General features: G+C 44.5%; 1 protein-coding gene across 1 annotated transcript in view; it reads right to left on the bottom strand.

The window, feature by feature from the left end:
- Window positions 1-590: 590 nt before the first annotated feature.
- Window positions 591-16,007, bottom strand: part of psidin (phagocyte signaling impaired) — an 84,943-nt gene continuing 69,526 nt past the window's right edge. Inside the window, exons 23-27 of the mRNA XM_050172882.2 lie at window positions 12,161-12,229; window positions 9,501-9,586; window positions 6,791-6,907; window positions 3,965-4,111; window positions 591-1,996 (exon numbers count right to left, since the gene is read on the bottom strand). Of these exons, the coding sequence (XP_050028839.1) occupies window positions 1,874-1,996; window positions 3,965-4,111; window positions 6,791-6,907; window positions 9,501-9,586; window positions 12,161-12,229 (542 nt within the window). The 3' untranslated portion in view covers window positions 591-1,873. The remainder of the gene's footprint in view (window positions 1,997-3,964; window positions 4,112-6,790; window positions 6,908-9,500; window positions 9,587-12,160; window positions 12,230-16,007) is intronic.

The following is a 16,007-nucleotide window of genomic DNA, read 5'->3' as shown; positions in this document are numbered from 1 at the left end:
CAACTGCAGTAAAGTCTGTCAAATGTTTTAGTCACTTGGGATTGTACGTTTTTTTTTTTTATTAGTGCGATTTTCCAAAAATGTATGAACAAGGTTCCACTGTATAACGAAGTAATGGTTATAATGAAGTATTTTCAGCTCCTCCAACCTGGTTACATTGAAATTTTACTCAGATTTCTGAATCTTCCCGAAATCTTGTTCAGAATTTACATAGTACTATTTGGCCAGTAATGACATTGCCACCTTATCTCTTAGTGCACAGTGGAGGGGGTATCCGAGACATGCCGGCACTTTTGTGTTCACGTAATTGGGGACGAAGTGCTGCTATTAGATTTCGGCTTGCTCCATTAAGAGCTTTGTAATGATTGTTTCTGAGAACTGCCCCAAAGGTTTCAACAAGAGAGATATACAAATGTTCTTAACAGGCACAAAAAACTGGTGGGCCCATTTTATCAGTTTACCACTAGTAATAAAGTGAGGAATGTGATCAGACTGGAAAATACTGGTGCCACCTCCATGGCTGGCATTTTTTCCAAGCATGCTTTATCAGCAGAGATACAACACATGATGCCCACACATCAACCAGAGACTCAAAATATAAAACTTTTACTGGCAATCCTCGTTCTAGAAGGCACACACGGACGAGAGTCAACAGTTGCAAAGCTGTGTCTCACGCCACTGCTTTGCACAGCGGGACGAGCACAGCCCTGAGCTGACGCAGCTGGTGGTGGTGTCCATAACTTTCTAAGGTGAAGAAAAAAAAAGTTTGCGTGGCAAGCTTAAGCAGCACAGGGTCGCGTGCTACACACACACAGACACACACTCACACAGTTGAAACAGAAGAAGACAAAGCAAGAGGTGCAGAAGGGCTGCCACTCCACTTCTCATCCCTGCGGTTACCCTGGTCTGGTGTCACAATTATTGTCCTTGGTAAATTAGTACAGTGCCCAGCCCACAAGTGCATGATCTGGCACTTTGCATAGTGGGGCTTTCATAAAAAAGCTCGTTTTTCCCAAGCAACTGTTGGTCGACGTGCCCACCAGGCAGGTGGCAGCCTTCCTTCTCTCTGCACTATTCTGCCGTCCACATTTCTTTACATAAAGGTGGCACACCATGGATGCTTTGATGCACTATTGCAACTGTGTACACACTGCCCCTTGCCTGGTTTGCCATTAGATGTTCAATTCATGCATACCTTGCTGTTCTCTTGGAACCTTTGCTGCAAGTTGTCAGTAGTAGGACAGCCAATCTTCACAACGACAACATAGCAAGCACCACTTTTTAACTCGCCATTGCAACCGTGCTCGGCTTTTGCCTCCTAACGGATGATTTGGAGCTTCGGGCTGGGTGCAGAGCAGATCGCATTGCCAAGGACCATTCCTGCTCTTTTCGCTGCAGAGTGGCGATGCCCTCCAAAGCTGCATAGTTGGCTCGGCAACATCCACCGCCGGCAAGCTGCAGGGTGTTGCCGATGACGACGATTGTTCGGTTCTCCTTTGAAGGCTTGCGCAGCAGCAGCTGTTGGCGAAATCACTTAGAAAGCACTCCTGCCAGCGTACAAGCTGCACTTTGAGTCAACACACTCAGGAACATGCTCAGGCAATGCTGGTCCAAGCACGTGCCATGCTCTCCCTTCCCTGCCAAGTTCATTTTTCTCACTACGTTTTGCACAAAAGAAACACTTCACGGTTAGACATTTCTCTGTTTGGGGACTTGTGCTGGCAGCCTTAAGACAGTTCAGGAGCATAGGTAGATGAAGGATGAAATTAAAAAAATGCAGTGCTCCAGCCAAACGAGGCAAACGCCTTGTGGCCCGGTTTGAAGACGATGGCCACTGAACAAGAATTGCTGACGATGGTGTCGCTGGCACAGCTCAAGCCCGTAATGATTGTAGCAGCTTGAGCTTCGAATCCAGCATGGTCCCTAGCTCCTTCAGGGAGTCTGCATAGCTTTGCTCGATCCTCTGTCGCACCTGCTTGCTTAGTTCTTCAGTTCCCTGCGGTTGGACACAGTGGTCAGTGTGAGTGTCATGCAACAGCACTGCTTTGGCCTCAATGTCTTCCTCAAAAAAAAAAAAAAAAAAAAAAAAGAAAAAAAAAAAAAACATGATACTCAGAAACAAGTTAGCCCTATGGTGCACACACAATGGTAGCTTTACATCCAGAGAAAAAAAAACATAATTAGGAAGAGACGCTACAGACCTTTAAAACAAGCTTGAGCACATAAGCTGTGAATAGCATTACTAGATCATTTTAAGAAAGCTGTTGCAGTGCTGCTGTCAAGCCTTTTTTTAATTAAAGAGACACTAACACTAAGACTAATTTGAATTTTATATGTATGTTTTGACTACGTTGTGTCCGTCGCAAGCTATATCACATACTTATTCTGTGGAAAAAGTGACAACTGCACCAGAGAGAAACACACCAAAATACTAGTTCCTAAAGTAGTAGTCTATGTTCCTTTTGTGCTGTAAGTGAAGAGTGTATACTGTCAACAATACTCAGGTCACCGTGGTGTCATATGGTGTAGAGAATGTGTAACGACTGACCATATACATACACCAAGTCATGTAATTCGCATGCTTTCCCCCTAAAAAAGAACTAGTTAGCTAGCCAGCAAAAAGTTCATTCTGGAATGAGTGATCAGGAGTTTAACCTCAGTTTACTGCTTTTTTCATTAGAGCTGCATTCGTCAAGGGAGATTACTGACACTCAGTCACACAAACATTTCGGCTAGTTGGTGAGTCATCCTGAATGCACTTACATTAGCGTAAGGCTAAACATAGGCAGCGACAACGCTGTCCATATCTTTTCTTGCCTCTGTCCATGTTTATCCCAGCGCTGCAAGCACAGTTAATCCTAGATAGAATGACACTGGTAAAACCAGCAATTTGCTTCGTTATGTCTAAATTTCGTTGTATTGAAATTAGACCTTTTATGCAAATAAGTACAGTTGCCGGTCGATTTTTCTTACGCGGAAAGGGGTCGCAGAAGTTACCGAGTTACCAGGCAATAAAAAAGAAAAAGCCAATTTTAATGAGAAAACAATTCATTTTGATAAATTTAGGACTCGGCGAGAAATGATACGGTTTCATGCCATGTACATCGACGATATCTTCACACTGGCGGTACGAATTAAGTAAAGCCAGACACGCTTTCGTGTGCACTCCGCCCCCGTGGTTGATAGTGTCGCCCACACTGGGACGGCGCTATCAGAAGCCCCGGCAGAAGGGAGCGAATGCTTCGTCTGCCTCTCGCTCCAACAGGTCACCGAAACTAAGGGTGCGTGCCTGCATATATGCTCAGCCTGGCTTACAGCCATGCGCAGCCATGGCCGAGGCGCACACCAGAAATCGCAACGTGCGTTAACTTAAGTCTAACCTAAGCCTAACCCCCCTCCCCCACCCCCCTCGCACGTGCTTGATCGTGTTTCCGGGAGCTCGCTCCCTTCCCCCTTTTCCCTCTGCTCTCCCGGGAAGGTGTCACACGTGAAGCCACCATTTTTATTGTCTCACCTTTGAAACACTTCAAATCGCACCTAAAGCACACAGTGCGGCGTGGGGCGTGATAGGATCTTATTGCATTCGGACTCTATAGGGAACATGATGCGGCTCCACTCGGCGGTCACTATTGTTGCGTGGCACGCAATTAGGTGCATTTACAACCAGCCGCTTGTAATTCAATCATATGACAATCTGCGTCCACCGAAGTTTCCACTTATTATTTTGGCACTGTTTTGCAGCGGCATGTGAAATTTTGTTACACTGAGCTTATGAATACATGGTGTTCTATGGACAAGACGTTATGAAAAGTTAAATACTTCTTTACATAGAGAATTTCATCATAATGAAGTTCGTTCTATTAAGGTATAACTGTACATATTGGGACTTATAAGTTCACGTGACAGGCCATGTGCAACAACGTTGACAACTGCTATTACATCTAAAAGGGAAAGGGGAACCAACCTGAAGGAACGGTTCTTCGTGGTCAAGGTTTAGCGATGCCATGAGGTTGGCTAGCATGTCTGCGGGCGCCTGTGCCACTACAGCCTGGAGGTCTGTTGCCGCCAACTCCAATTCACCCACCAGAGAGACAAAGCACTTGGTCGAAGCCTGCAAGTACATTGGGTGGTGCAGACAGCAGGTGTGACAAAAGTGACCCAGGTCAAGGACTAGTTGCAGCTTTCGATGGCAATCATCATGAACCACCAACTGCTAATTTGGACAGCCTCATGGCACCACTACTCGCCTCATAGAGGTATGTATGAGGACAACCAAAACGTTGCACACCTACAGCCTGCCACCTGGCAACCACAGGGATTCCCAGTAAGAGCGATGTTACTGGTTGGATACGTTGCCAGTGTCACCAATACCTCCTTGGAAACAACCCAGTGAAGCCTAGTCGACCTAGTAGTTGCCAACAATGCACAATCTAACGGACAAGCCAGGCCACTAAGATGTAAAAGCTGCATTTGCGGATTGTCGTGCATGCTGCAAACCCAGAATTTGTTCCTTTACGGGTTAAATAGTGAAAACGTCCCTGGCAAATTCTGTGCTGCTCTTCGGAATTTTTGACGCTCATAATAGTGGAACGGCTTCAGTTGCTGCAAACTCCACCCTTGATGTCTATGCCATTGAGGGCAGCCATGAAGCGAGGGCTATGACTACTGTGAAGAAACCCCGCAATCGTTTGGCAATGGGAGTGCTAGGATATGGAAATCTGGTACATGCAATGCCTATACTGTCTGTATCAACAAGTACATTAAGGGTTGAAACATTGATGGACCAGTTCACATACAAGCCTGTACGTGTGCAGCCATGTGGTGACAACCTCCTTTGGCCATTGTGGGTTAATCAGATATCCTCAGGTGAATGAATTTATTTTAGACTCTTGATTATTCTGACGTTTAAGTCTGCCAATTCTGAACTACCCATCAGTGGCTACTGAAAATAAGAATGCTTTTAGAAGCACCCAAATCCGTAGAGCGGTGTAAGAAACTTGCAGCAAGGGAGATGCATGGTCACTCAAGCGGTGTATGGGTGCCCATCACATGTCTATACATTTCCTTCTATGTTTGTGTCTTTTACATTACTTTACCAATTCTAAAGCTCCCTCCAGGCTGAACATACAAGGACGCCTCTATCGGTCCCTTATGAGTGGCTTGCTAAACTATTTCCGTACCATAGGGAAAATAGGTGTTTTTTGCAGGTTACGCCGGATATTTTTTCTGAAGGAACTACTGCACTCAGTATTTTATGTAATACATAAACAAAAAGCAGAATGAATGCACTTTTCATGCATAAAAGCTTTACTAATGAGATGTCATAAAAAAGATATAAATTGCCAAAATCAAGATTACGGGATAAAATTGAACAAAGTTTGTAAAGACACGCTTGTATCTACTACGAAAAAAAATGTAACAAAAATCATGAGATATACAATATATATTGCCGTCTAATAGGCACTATATATCAAAAAATAAACATTTTTAATTTAGTAGGTTTTCCACTAGAAAAATTTATGTGCAAACACTACAGTTTCGCTTGCCAGGCTGCGGCCGCCAATATTCCGGGCTGGCTTGCGTTGTCATCGCTCTCAGAGTCCTGCCAGATCCACTGATAAAATCAGCCACAAACGCAGTGGAATAATGAGATCTGCAATCTTTCGAAGCGCGCGCTGCTCCCCGAGGTGGCTATTTTTTATTCCTACTTTGCCGGTCGCGAAACTTCGGAGTGCGTTAAAAAATTAACACCTTGTGGGGAAAAGGCGAAATGCTTAGAAAACAAAATATATGGTTCTCCTTAACGACCCATAGTACAGAGTGTCCGTGAGCAACGTGGAAGGTTTTGAAAGCACTGTTTCAAACCATCGATAGCGGGCGGCCATTTTTGCTTGCTACTTTAATGATCTTGAAAACTTTGGAGTGCGTTTGATATCACCTGCTGGAGGGAAAAAGCAAACTGCTTGGAAAACAAAAAAATAATTCTCCTCCTTCATGTCCGATAGCGCAGTGTCTCCATTGGCGGCACGGAAAGTCTTAAAACCGGCGTTTCAAACCATCGTTAGAGGGCTAATGATGCTCAATGGGTGCGGTACAGAAAGAGTTAAGAGGAGTTTTGTCTTGAAGACAGCAAACATGCAATTACCATATTTTTTTCAAATATGGGTCAACTCTATTTTCTTCGAAGATATTATGCAAAATAGGCTATTGACCTATACTCGTGAAGAAAGCTAGCAGAAGTAGTGAGCAAATGTGTCCTTGGTCACGCCTGTCATAAAGCTAGTCTATAGTAGACCATCCAGACTGGCTTTAAGAAATGCTGCATATTCAACGCACTTGGTGGCCTTGAGGATGCCTGTGAAGCATTCGGCGAGGACAACTTCTCTCGCAGTTCTGAAGAGGATGCAGTTTGTCGCAGTGACTAGCCATATTTAGCAGCCAAGCTTACTGTAAATAAAGGCGTGTCATGTTCAAAGAAATCCCTTTTTTCTGAAAAGATATGGGTGGACATATATTCCAATTATAATTTCTTACTTCTTGGCAGGTTCAATATATCGGAGTCGACTAATGAACGTGCTTGACCTATCTTTGAGTAAATACTAATTCCGAATGAAAACATATAAGCCTTTAATGCATCAGCCTTGAGTATAAGAGATCAAGATAAAACGCTCGGAAAATGAAATCGAGGCCTCAAGACAAGGTTCAAACTAATGCTCATTTTTCCTTGTGGGTGTCCACTTACACCCCCGGTTCACCAGTGCCTTATGGAGCATAGCGACCTTCTGTTTACCTCCTCAGTGAAGCTGGCTTCTTTCGTCTTCTTCTTGCCCTTCTTGGCAACTGTCTGACGTGAAGGCCGTGCTAGCGAGCTGCCAGTGGCTGCCACCAGGCTGCACCAACCGATCACCTGGGCAGGGAACAACAACTGCTTGTCAGTCATGGATGGATATGCCAGCACAGGTGCGTACCGACAAACAAACAATCCGACACACATTAACACCACGACAGTACTGCCAACATGTTCAATTCAAAAGTTCTCGGAACTTCACCTGCTGCCCTCTTCTTTGCCCAAACAATAAACTACTGTGAAATGGTGACCGTCGCTTCTTCAGAACCGTGCCGATACGAAGCGCAAAAGTAAACAGAAAAAGTAGTGCTTGCAGCACGCACATGAAACTTATACAGTACACTTCCGTTGATTCATCCCAGCTTAATTCCATTTTTCAGTTCATTCCCGATCGGAGGTCACAGCAGGCACTGGTGCATTTATTTCTATGGGCCCAAACATTCGTTATTTCAACCGTAAAATTTATTCGTTATTTTCAACCGTAAATATTATAAAGTTGTATGCCCACCAGGCATGCTCACAACTGAGAGCAGGAGTACCGAAAATAAATAACCTACACGTGCAAAACGCAGTCGTACACGTTAAAACTCTCAAATTTGACAATTGTTCTTTCTGCTGAAAAATAACATCTTTATACCACTGTAATCAAATGTCGAAGAAAAATTGTTCAAAATGAAGCCTGTACGCAAGGGATCACGTGAAACGTCATCAGACCATTAACCCTTTCGCTGTCGGGCCTTTCTGGCCGTGACGCACCCCCAGTGTCGGCTTGGTTTCAGGGAGCGAGCATAACAGGGAATGAACATAGCAATTTATTTTTGATTATGATGGGCATACAAATAACATAGTCAATACAATATGCATATTTTAATGTTCTGCAGCTGTTATTAGTAAACATCATCATCAGCCTGACTATAACATCCGTTCAACATCCGAATCTGACGATGCGGAACTCATCTCTTCGTCGCGTTAGACGCTGTCAGAGTCCAAATCCGAGCTCGGCTCGTATTCTGAATCGTAAGAGCCACCGCTCCAATGAACAGACGAAGGTCTCGAGCTGCTCAGCTATCCGAAAGTAACCGCGCGCAGGGAGGATGCGCTTTCAGTCGCCCGCGCAACGGAGATAAATGGGACGTTGTGTGATCAAGAAGAGGGAGATGGAAAAAGGCTAAAACAAAGTTCGAAGGGCTTTACGTTTACTGCTGCAAGTCGGAAGCAAGGGTGCAGTGAGAGAGCGAAAGCAGCAATCGAGTCACTCTTTTCGGAGAGGCCACGGCGGCGCGTGCGCCTGAACTTGACGCGCCGTAGCAGACACACCAACAGAAGAAAATAAAAACCTTCAAACCGGCGGAGATGGCAGAACAACCCTTGAACCCATAACCGCACGCGCGCAACGCATGATCCAGCGAACGCGGAGCCACCGCGCCACTCGGCAAGAAGAGAGGGGGGCGTGGCAGTCGCACCGTACTCTTCAATACGTCTACTAACACAGGCCGGGGCGAAAATACGAACTTGTAGGAAGAGTCAACAGATGGCGTGGCCAAGTCCGGGAGCGCCAGCTTTGCGCTCAGGCGCGAAATTTTGAACGCACGATAGAGAACGTAGTGGTACGTCAGTGACACTGTGGGGGGGAAGCGCGATGACGTACCGGTACGTCAGTGACAGCGAAAGGGTTAACCATGATTGGGATAGCCCGTGTAACTCTGGTGGACTAAGCTTCGCGTTAACCACGGTTGAGCGAGTTAACAACGGTTAAGTTTAACCACAGTTAAGCTGCCTGTGTAACTTGAGTATAAGAGGCAATCTGTAAAAAAGCGAAGATGCAATTTACGACTTAAATTGTTTTATTCAAGTTATAACAACCCAACAGGAATAAATGCTTCAGATTATCTACAACCAGCGCATTATCCCTTCTCCCGTCTGGATCACAAATTTAATGTTCGACCATACACCTCCAGGAACAATCTTTTTAAGAATTCACTTTTCCCCAAAACAATTTCCAAATGGAATTTGTTACCACCATATTTGGTTGGCCAAAAGACTGCGGATTCATTTTATTAATTGTGCAGCCCACAATGATGCCAACAAAGGTGCTACGGGTAATGTCTGAAATAAATAAATAGATAAATAAATAAATAAATAGATAAATAAATTGATAAATAAATGAGCCAGTGAAGCAGAACCTCAGTGTTACCATGTATTAACAGCTGTTTCCTTGCCTGATTTTGAGCTATGCTTAAAGTTCCGATAGCAACAAAGCAATCAGAGTGGCAGAGTCACAGCAACAAGCCAAAAGATCAGGCCACTGGTAGAAACATCTAATGGAACATGTACCACAATCAACAGCAGCACTGAAGTTTTCCTTCAGTAGCATTTGTTACTTTTTGTAGCATGTTATGCAAAGAAGAAAGCAGAATGAAAGAAGAAGCAACCGTTCCGTCAGGCCCTGTGTCCAGTATGGGCTGCTAACAGGCCGAAGCTACACTAAAAGCACAGTGCTGTTTAGCTACAATTTAGTCATCCATTCAATTATGTGACACAGATGTGACACCGGAAAACATGCAAATGCAGTTTTAAATTGACGGTGCACCACCTACCACATCTTTCACCACGGTCGAGGAATGACGACGGTGCAACATAAGCCCCCTCTTACCTCTGTCGCGTTGGTGAGTGCTTCGAGGAAGACACTTGTGGACTGTAGGCTGTCGACCTTGAGATCCTTCACCTTGGAAATCACACCTGAAGATTGAAAGGCCAGACAAGAAGTAGTCCATGCTGAATTAACCAGTAATTAATTATATTCCTTTCATTCTTGCTGCAAACGTTTGTCGTTTTGAATTGCTGCTGTGTTCGTATTTGCAGTCAAACAACATCACACAAGCAAAGCACGCATTTTTCACTGCGTGACACCGTTCCTAGGCAGTTGGCAATGTATTACACCACTTGCAAGCTGAGCACCAGCCTGGTTTATCGCACCAGCATTTCTTCCTAAAATCAGTCTGCCCTTGCATTCTATCTTCAGCAACGTGGGCTGGCGTAGCTAGCCACGTCAACCTGTGCTGTGCATTACAAGCTGCACGAGGAACTCCATGGTATAACATTTATCTTGAAAGTGGGAGACCCATGTTCTAGTCCTGGTCGAGATGATATTTCCTTTTTTTTTTACGCTACGCACAAAGCCCAAGGAAATGGCCTTTAGCAACTATCCTGTGCAGAACGAAAATTGGGGCACAACCTGTTGCCATTGTCAAAAGCTGCTGCACTGCTCGACTGGTACTAAATGTATAAAAAGAGCTTAGAACAACAGAAAGTTGAGCTATGTGGCAGGGACTCATGTTAGAAAAAGATTCCCCTTTGACTTCACATTACATTTTCTCATAAATCTGCCTGCCTGCCTCCAAATTTTGGTGCATTACAGTTTGTTTCGTCCACAAACTGAATCCTCTATTGTGAAATTGCTATGGCTTGCATGGTCAGGTGTCACACTGATAGTTCAGGACACAAAACAGCACGAAACACGGGACAGTAGAGAGAGAAACAGACACCACATGCACATATGCAAAGAGGATGCAGCAAGTGAAAGATGCGCTGGCAAGTGTCCTTAACGAGTTCGCTGTGGCAGGACTTTCTGAGAACTTGATTCCCATGTATCAAGACCCAAATGCCCGCAAGCCTTACACGTTATATCCCTAAGGTGCGTCAGAATCTGTTAGTCACACATCTTCGTAACTAAGGCGATTGCAATTGCAATTGAAAGCAACAAAAAATTTTGCATCTTCACAGCAGCAAACACCAGGAGTAGAAACGATAATCAACTGGGGCCAGATTGCGCAAGCGTCTTGCTTTCCAAAGCTTGCTTGCAATCTCTCGACTTGCTGACAGCGCGCTTCCTCAGTGCAGTGAGGAGGAAGCGCAAATTAAGAGGCAAAGTGGCCACTCGGAAAGCGATATACTTGCGTCATCTCACCCCCGGTGACCAACCCTGTAACGATCATGTTGTAGGGACACCACACAGAGGAAAATAATTAAGTTGAGCTGCATTAGTAATTTACATTATGACAACACCATAAAGGCAATTCTTACCACGAAAGGAGTCTTGGTAAGCCATAAAAGACCCAAAATTGAATATCCTGGTATGTATCCATGCAGCAGATCTAATGCTCTCAGCCTTCTTGATCAGTACAAAATTTTTATCTGTCAGAAAGCTATTACATTGCAATTTAACAAAAATGTTTCATTTGCACTAAATTGCCCTTCCGACTGTTCTACATGCAAAGTAAGTTATTACAGAATAGCAACCCCACTTGCTTTGCCTATAACTCTAATTTCTTATGAACATTAGTTCGTACTAACTATGGTAAAAAACATTACCATTCACTGCCATTACACTTTGAAATAATTTGCTGGTTCTATTAAAGACCTTGACCACATTATGGAGTTTAAATCTTCGTGACTGTAGACTAGCCTCAGATAATTTGCCCCATTAAATGTTTTTGATTACGTACTGTTCTTGCCTAGCACTGTTATCACCACATTGTCTTTTGTTTATCACAATTTGTGATTATGCCACTACCTTTATTGCTTGTTTGTTTTTCCACTTCTAAAAGATTGTACACTCTATGCCACTTCCATTGTTTTTTATATTTATATTGTACAGCCTAGCAGTAAAGCATTGCTTGATGACTTTCTTAGCACCTTTTCTCGTGTTCTAGCTTTCAGTTCATTCTTCTGATGTGCTGCTGCGTTGTTAACCTACAGCAAGTATAATACAGTTTTGTTCTAATTTTTAACAGAGGGTCTTGTCAGTATCACTACTTGAGGGCCTCGTTTGCATACACGAATTTTTGTAATTATAGCTTTTGTGAATATAAACTCAAAACAGAAATATCAGGCACAACATGCCCATGCAGCGTTAACCAGGTTTCATCCAAGCTTGTGCCGAATATCCCCGCCTGCACAGTTATAAATATTTTTTGGCAATCTTGTGGCATCCCGCCAGTCTCCATAAAATTTCACAAGTTTTCATTGCCAGTCATCAAATAAGAAAGGAAAGCGTACAAATACCTCACAGCATCAGCCCAACCAGGACTTGAAAGCCGGATCCTTGGAGCCCTAAACCCGGGGCTCCAAGGATCCTGCGAACATCACAAAAGACCAAGTGCCAAAGTGACACGCACAAGTGAGCGAAGCTAAAGCAAAAGACTACCAACTAGCCATTACATACTTGCCGCAAGTTGTTACACACACTTTCCAAGCACTATATAACACAACAGCAACAAGTAAAAGAAGTCTAGAAGAAAAGGCGGCACTCACTTTTGACTAGAGGGACCAGGTTATCCCCAACTTTGATTTCGGCACTGGCCGGTGCCTCCATGCTCAGCTCTGCGAAAGCCGGGAAAGAAAGAGCTAAAGAACATTTGAAAAAATGCAAGAGAAAATGCAAAAAAAAAAAAAAAATGCTAGGGTTGTCTAGAGCTTTCAAGGCCCCGACTTAAGTATTTTCGAGGATTAAAATCCCATAATGTCAGACAGCTTGAAACCAAAACAGTGCCTTAAATGGTGAGAAAACCTTTCTATTTATTGCACACAAAATGAAAAGTGCCCAGTTTTTCACTTTAACCAGTACCAGCCTACCACAAAAGTGCTAATCGAATCAGATTGGCTGAACCCTTGGCTTGCATGCACCTCGTGGTGAAAAGCACAGATAAAATCCGCTAAACTAAGCCAAAGGTAAAATTAAAGGATTTTTAAGTTTAAGCACTCCATAAAACTCAACGGCTTTCAAGACCTCGGAAATCACAGCTTTACACTTGAGAATTGTCAACGTTTTGAAGGACGACTACAAACCCTCACCCCCAACACGGACTGCATAAAAGCGAGAAATGTTGCGGGTGGCATGCTTGCACCTTGATAAGCTCCCCAATGTTGGCCTGAGAATTTTTGAGAATAGCAGGTAGAATTAGATGCTGTGAGAGCACATGCCCGTGAGAAGGCATTTTTCTAACCCTGTGCTAGGACATTGAAAGAGAGAAGAAAAATGCACACATGCGCAAGGAGACCTCCATGTGCCACTCAGCCATCCACTGCCCACAAAGTTGCAAGCCCCACATCAATGCATGCACCCCTTCAACATTTACATATTTTATTAAAATTTTACCACCCTGATGCCCAGTTTGCAGATACATAGAATGGATGGCGGGACAAAACCCCGGAAGGCAAATCACCGATGCAAACAGAAGTAAAAAACGACAAGCAAAACTCCAAACACCTATGACGCACATAATTAAACAATGTGAACAGAGCTGTCGAATTTAAGTACTTGGGCAAAAATTTTACAGGCTGCGCCTGAAGATTCTCTCGGGATTTGTGTACTGCAACCGTTGCACACCAGGGTGTCTACCAAGCTGACATTCCCAAATACCCCGAGTTTTGCAGGTTTTCCCTGAGTGCCTTTGCAAAATTCCCTGAGTGACACAAAACTTCGCTTTAGGTCAAGACGGGTTGACATCATGTCACCTGACGCTGCCACTCTCTAGTAAGCATGTTAAAAAAAAAAAAAAAAATTTATACAGTTTGAATAGTAAGGACTAGTGGTTAACAGAAGGGCGGGGCATCTAGGCGTTAGCGAACACTGTTTTTTGAGCTCAAGCTCCTTCAAAGAAGCTGCGGCACACTTCCTTTCCCGTTCATTCCTCAATGCGTAGGCCGTTCCTGTTCTCGTCTTCCTTCCTCTGTACGTTCACCCCATGGACCACTTGAAGCATCCTCTCAGTCAGTTGTGCAGTCAACACCCGTTTTTTCGGACTCCCTAGGGGCCGTGAAAATGCCAGAAAAATCTGGTAGTTCAAAAAATAAATGCATGCCTTTTACTGCTTAAGGGCTCCTCACCAGGCCACATAGCAAATTTTGGTTATATGCTAGAAGTTGTTACGTGGCCTCTAGGGAGCGTTCTGCTGCAATAATTTTTTTAATTCGTTCATTAATAGCTGAGACTGAAATATTTCAGTGCCGTGAAACCACAATTTCAGGAGGCGAGGGCCACTGCCAAGAGAGACACTTCTTCCGCTTGCCCAGCCTAGCCTCCGCAAATGAAATTCTTTCCCCGCATTTTCCCATACCGGACCTCAAGGATTGCGTGACGCATATGTCACGGGCCCCCCGCCTTCATTTCTTTTTATCCTCGCTTTTTTTGCGGTGTGGCGCACTTCCACTGACGGCATCGTACAAGAGCTGTTGCATTTGTCTCGTTTGACACAGCACATGATTTTGCGTGCAGTGCATAAGAACACCTGTCTAGCGGTACAGTTAAATCTCATTACCACAAACCCCACATTAATGAATTTCTTAAATTTAAGAATATTTAAAAATTCCCACAAGATTGCCTATATTATTAATGTAAAAATATTCCAGAACTATGAATTTCAATACAGCACATATTTCAGAAGAACGCACATAATTTATTTTCCCTTTTATAACCGAGGAACATCAGTATTATGAATTCAGCTAAAAGTAACAGCGCTGCAACTCTTGTGTGAAACAGAAATGGCGAGTGCAGTAGCTATCATCATCACCATCTCGAGTGCCAATTGCTTCACCGAACTTCAACACAAACTTCACAACAAAGCTGCGGCGAAGCATGCGCAAGATCCAACGAAGCATGCAGCTAGCGACAGTGCCAAGAAGAAGCGAAAGCAGTTTTTGCTGCAGGACAAATTGGCCGTTTTGCAGGAAATCAACACAGGGAAAAAACAAATCAACGTGTGCAGACAGCGTGGCATTGCCCCATCGATTGTCGGGACCATTTTGATAGACCAAGACAAGATTGTCAAGCTTCACCGGGAATCGCAACTCGTTTCTACGAGGAGACGGCTGCGACTGGGAAACTTTCAAAATGTGGACCAAGCTGTTCTCACGTGGTTCAAAGATGGCAGACTGCAAAACGTTCCCATGTCTGGCCCAATGCTCCAAGAAAAAGCCCGCGAATTTGCCGATGCACTTGAAATAACTGGGTTTGACGCCAGTGCAGGTTGGCTCTTTCATTTCCGCCAAAGGAATGGAATAACTTGGCATGTAGTCTCGGGCGAGGAAAAGGCTGCTGACAGAGAAGGAAGGCGCGGATTCCTGGCGCAATGATAGTTCTCTAGAGGTGGCTGAATCGTACTATAAAGATGATAATTTCAATACAAATGAGACCGCATGTTTTGATCAGCTTCTGCCAGACCGGACAATGCACTTCAAAGGGCAGCGGTGCAAAGGAGGGAAGAAGTCGCATCTTTGCGTGACAGCCCTGCTCTGCTGCAAAGCAACAGACACGAAGAAAATTAAACTGCTCGTCACTGGCAAATATGCAAAGCCTCACTGCATGAAAAACGTCGTGTCATTACCGTATGACTAACGCACCAACAAGTGGGCCTAGATGACAAGAGAACTCTTTTCCGAGTGGCTCATCATACTCGACGACCAAATGAGGAGGGATGACCGAAGAATTCTACTGGTCGTTGACAACTGCTCTGCTCACACTGTGAATGTTCGCTTGACGCACGTTCGCTTGGAGTTTCTGCTGCCAAACAACACGTCCTTGCTGCAACACCTAGACCAGGGCATTATAAAGAGTGTGAAAGCAGGATTTCGTAAGCGCCTTGTGCAGTGACGAACTATAAACCTCCGCCTAAAGCAGCCGACTGCAATCAATATTCGTCAAGCAATGGAAATTCCCACGGGTGCTTGGTGGAGCTCGAAGGCGTCCACTATTAGCAACTGCTGGCGAAAAGCAGGGCTTGTCAAAGCGCCTGTGCAGCTTGAAGATGAACTGGAGGTGACCAACAACAACCCTGGAGACCTGTAGTCCGAGGTTGCGGAACTGCTGCCTGCCGTCTCTTCCTTCAATGGCTACGTGGAGAGCGACACCGCAGCACTAATGGCAGCGGACCTGACAACCGAAGAGATTGTTAACTGTGTTTGCGATGTCTCCAGTGACGATGACGACCTGAAGGAAGACAACTGTGGGTCACCGAACACAGAAGATGAAATCGCGTCAAACATAGATGTTTTAGTGCACATGAACAAAGTCTGCCCTTTCATCGCTCGGTACAATGACGTACCCGATGAGGTATTTATTGCGCAAAGTGGAAGATGTAGACACATTCCTAATTGGCCGCGC

Source organism: Dermacentor andersoni, chromosome 3 (assembly GCF_023375885.2).
Source record: "Dermacentor andersoni chromosome 3, qqDerAnde1_hic_scaffold, whole genome shotgun sequence".
Lineage (NCBI taxonomy): Eukaryota > Metazoa > Arthropoda > Arachnida > Ixodida > Ixodidae > Dermacentor > Dermacentor andersoni.
This window is presented reverse-complemented; position numbering and strand designations above follow the sequence as displayed.